The sequence below is a fragment of the Miscanthus floridulus genome, unplaced genomic scaffold (assembly GCF_019320115.1).
Source record: "Miscanthus floridulus cultivar M001 unplaced genomic scaffold, ASM1932011v1 os_2263_1_2, whole genome shotgun sequence".
Lineage (NCBI taxonomy): Eukaryota > Viridiplantae > Streptophyta > Magnoliopsida > Poales > Poaceae > Miscanthus > Miscanthus floridulus.
Genome location: NW_027098193.1, coordinates 55,722 through 59,007, shown reverse-complemented (window position 1 = coordinate 59,007; position 3,286 = coordinate 55,722). Strand labels below are relative to the sequence as shown.

At 45.2% G+C, this 3,286-nt stretch overlaps 1 protein-coding gene across 1 annotated transcript; it reads right to left on the bottom strand.

Moving 5' to 3' along the window:
• Positions 1–833: 833 nt before the first annotated feature.
• LOC136534761 (uncharacterized) lies at positions 834–2,606 on the bottom strand. Its single transcript, XM_066527133.1, has 4 exons — positions 1,788–2,606; positions 1,242–1,293; positions 970–1,043; positions 834–859 (listed from the first exon to the last, which is right to left on the bottom strand). The coding sequence occupies exons 1-3, from the start codon at positions 2,306–2,308 to the stop codon at positions 978–980; spliced, it is 639 nt and encodes a 212-aa protein (XP_066383230.1). The 5' UTR covers positions 2,309–2,606; the 3' UTR covers positions 834–859; positions 970–977.
• Between the last annotated feature and the right edge of the window lie 680 nt (positions 2,607–3,286).

Below are 3,286 nucleotides of genomic sequence, written 5' to 3'. Positions count from 1 at the left end.
CCTACTGCAGACCGAATGAAAGTCTCAATGATTAACACTTAGCGTCTCTCTCTCTGTCCCTATCTATAGAAACACTTAATCCTAGTTTCATACCGTTATGTTTTTCTTCAGGGCGTCGATATAACCGTACATGGTGTAGAACAGTCTTCCTTGTCAGAGGTAAATCCCACATCAAGTGATTGTAAATAGATTAACCACCATAAGAAGTCATGGATAGGCATGACTTCTGTCACATAGTAAAGAACAACCATAGAAGGCAGACAACTACATCCATGGATAGGCAAGCATTAGAAGACCAATTCATCAAAATGGTCCTGCAGCACTCTTCACTCGTGCTTACTGCTTAGTACTACAACAAAATCTCTTGCATCACCACTGCAAGTCTATTAAGTAGGCAGCATAAGCCTCTCTACAAATAGACCCAATTATTCTGAAACCACCAATTTTGGCGTGTACGCCTACAGGAGACCCATATTCAGCATCCAATGCATGGATCCACCAATTTATTTTCTTAATAGTTAATAATGAAATGGAGACAATAAAAAACATAATTCAGTGTTACTATTTATAGCGGTGTCAACTTCCTCGCCAGAGAGACTTAGAACATGCTAAGCTAGTGGTAGCACCACCTTTTTGTAGTATGCTACAACCGACAAAACCAACCAGTAATAATTAACCAATTAGTTTGCAGCTAAGTTTCAAAGCACAACTACACAGCAAAATTGGAATTCAGTGGACATAACCGATCAACAAAATTTTCACTGACAAAATCTCTACTATAAGGATCCAGTGGACATACCCGATCAGCAAGCATGCTATCCTTTGTATTGGTCTTAAACAGGGTTAATTGGAATTCTTCCTGCAGATAATACGTCAAAGCCCAAGGAGAGATCAGACATCATGGCTTCATAGGAAACAAAATTGCCATTCACTGCCACTTCACACTCAAAATTAGTATAACTTATAGACCTTATTAATCAAGCCATCATCAACCACAGCGCTGCTAATCTTCTAGAACAGCTCATACAGAGCCTCATCGTGAACTGCAAAACATCGAGTTCTATCATATTCTACAAAAGTGACGTCAACACAAGTTCCATTCAGACAGCAGAACTTTTGTACTGCAGTACTCCTAATATCAATCCGATCAAGCCATCTTCCCCTAAAATACAGTGCACTGCCAATAACAAGTCCTATATTCTGGTCAATTAATCCATCCGGAAGGAGCTAGGTAACAGTACCTTTTGTGGATTCTTTAACCCACATGTTAATTTGCTTAGCAGCATCTTCGGGCTTGAAAAGTCAATAGAAAAGAAAATGTGTGAATTTCAGAATTAAGAATTTCAAAAGAAAAATCATAGAAACAACAACTTACATCACATGGTTGCAGTTTGCTACTAAAAAAATAGAACAATTGAAATGGTAATTCTTTACAGTCTTACAGATACACCATAGTTTTATTTATTTTACAGCAATAAAGATAGATAGTGGTCATATTAGTCATCACAAGCTCTCCAATGCACATTACCATTTCTTGCAGATCAAGGAGATAAAGAGAAAAGGGTGCATAGGCAGATCAGCAGAACAAACAACATTAGAAACAATTGATACTACTTGGATCAGTCTAGTCAAATACCATCTATAAAATAAACTTAGTGAAGAATTGCAGTAACATCAAACAACATTTAAGATGTTCCGCTACAGTGACCCCTGGAAGAAACGTATTGTCGAGCACCTAATAAGCATAAGCATATAGTAGTACGTGGGAACGGCAGAATATGTCACACCTTGTTAACCGCGCCGTGGAGCTGTACACACTACGGGCGGCGGCATCCTCATCCTTGGATTCTGGGCGGTCTCCGGCCACCAGCCCCCGAACCCTCACCTCCCACCGCTGTGCGCCGCCCCACCCAGCCGTCGCTGGCCGATGCAGACACAACACGTGCGTCGCCCGGCCGAGCGGGTCCGGCCCGGCCTCGGCACAGGCCCGGCACAGCGCGCCGCCGGTGGCGGCCTCCCAAGCCCCGGGGCCGAGGCCGCAGCCCCGCGTCCCCCGTCGCAAGCACTCGCCACCGCAGGTCCGTTTTCTCTCCATGCCTCCCGGCATCGGAGGCATGTCAGATGGAAGCGGCGGTTGGAGGATGTCCGTCATGGGGATCTCGCGCTCGCGCCTTGCGGAAGGCGCGGGATTCACGGCGGCCTCCCCTTTGGCGGCGGCCGCGGGGTTCTTTGGCAGTGCCGCTGCCATCCTCTCCTCCCCGACTGCCGGCTCCCTTCCCCTTTCCTGTCGACGGTGAGGACTCCCCATTGCGCTCCCTCGTGTAGCCTCGCGGGGCAATCCGAGGAGGCGCGGGGTATAGGGTTTTTGGGGATGGTTTTGCGGCGCGGAGGCGGCGTAGGTCTCGCTGTGGCAGCGTTGGCGAGAGGAAGGGGAGGAGCGGCGGCACGAATGGGGTGAGGGATGGGAATCCAACCTGTGCGGTGTGGTGTGCGGGGGGCGCGGGGGCGTGCGTGCATGGGATGGCACGCAGGCAGACCGACGTAGCGCTTGCGGGATCACACGGCGAGGGCAAGAAGCTGAGGCGAAGTTTTTGTCGCACCAAAATGGTGTCTCCTCTTCTTTTTAGTCGCGGGAGAGGGAGAATAACGAGATCGGACGAACGCTAGACGGGCACACAGCCGCAGCCGCAGCCGCCGCACGACGGGACTCGAGAGTCGATCAATCAGACGCCGGACGGACACGACGGACTAAGGCGCAAAGCTCAACTCCTGACCGATCACCGTGAGATTCAATCTTAGCTCTTTTTGTTTTCTTTCTTTTGAAGAGTCCAGACTATTTTAATAGCTAACATTCATTAAGCGGCATTTTCTTTGAAGTAGATGAAGAAATAAAATTGGTTATGGTATTTTTAGATGATTGTCTAGTAATATTTGTTAAGTGGGATTTTTTTTTTGAAGTGGATGAAGACGATATAACCGTGACGTTAATGTCTTTAGAAAGCATTGGCTAAAAAAGTCAGTTAATTAGTATTGTAGATCTCTTACTCTTTTTAATATCTATATATATTTTGAGCTATCATTCTAGCTTTTGGAAATATTTATATTATAATAACATGTAGATGTTTTTTATTTAATCTTTGAATTTAAGGCTTGTCATAATATTTAATAGTTGGGTACCAAACTATATTGTAAATTTTGTAATTGTTATCGAATTGCCAAATAGATTTATCGAATTGTATATAATTTTTTTTAGCGGCATACCCTTGTACAAAATCATAGATCTGTT

Excerpts from the sequence above, each read along its gene's own strand:
- LOC136534761 (XM_066527133.1), bottom strand. The coding sequence starts at position 2,308 with ATGGGGAGTCCTCACCGTCGACAGGAAAGGGGAAGGGAGCCGGCAGTC. Across the intron at positions 1,294-1,787 it reads TCCACGGCGCGGTTAACAAG|CCCGAAGATGCTGCTAAGCA; the intron begins GTGTGACATATT and ends TGACTTTTCAAG. Across the intron at positions 1,044-1,241 it reads GGTTAAAGAATCCACAAAAG|TTCACGATGAGGCTCTGTAT; the intron begins GTACTGTTACCT and ends GATGTTTTGCAG.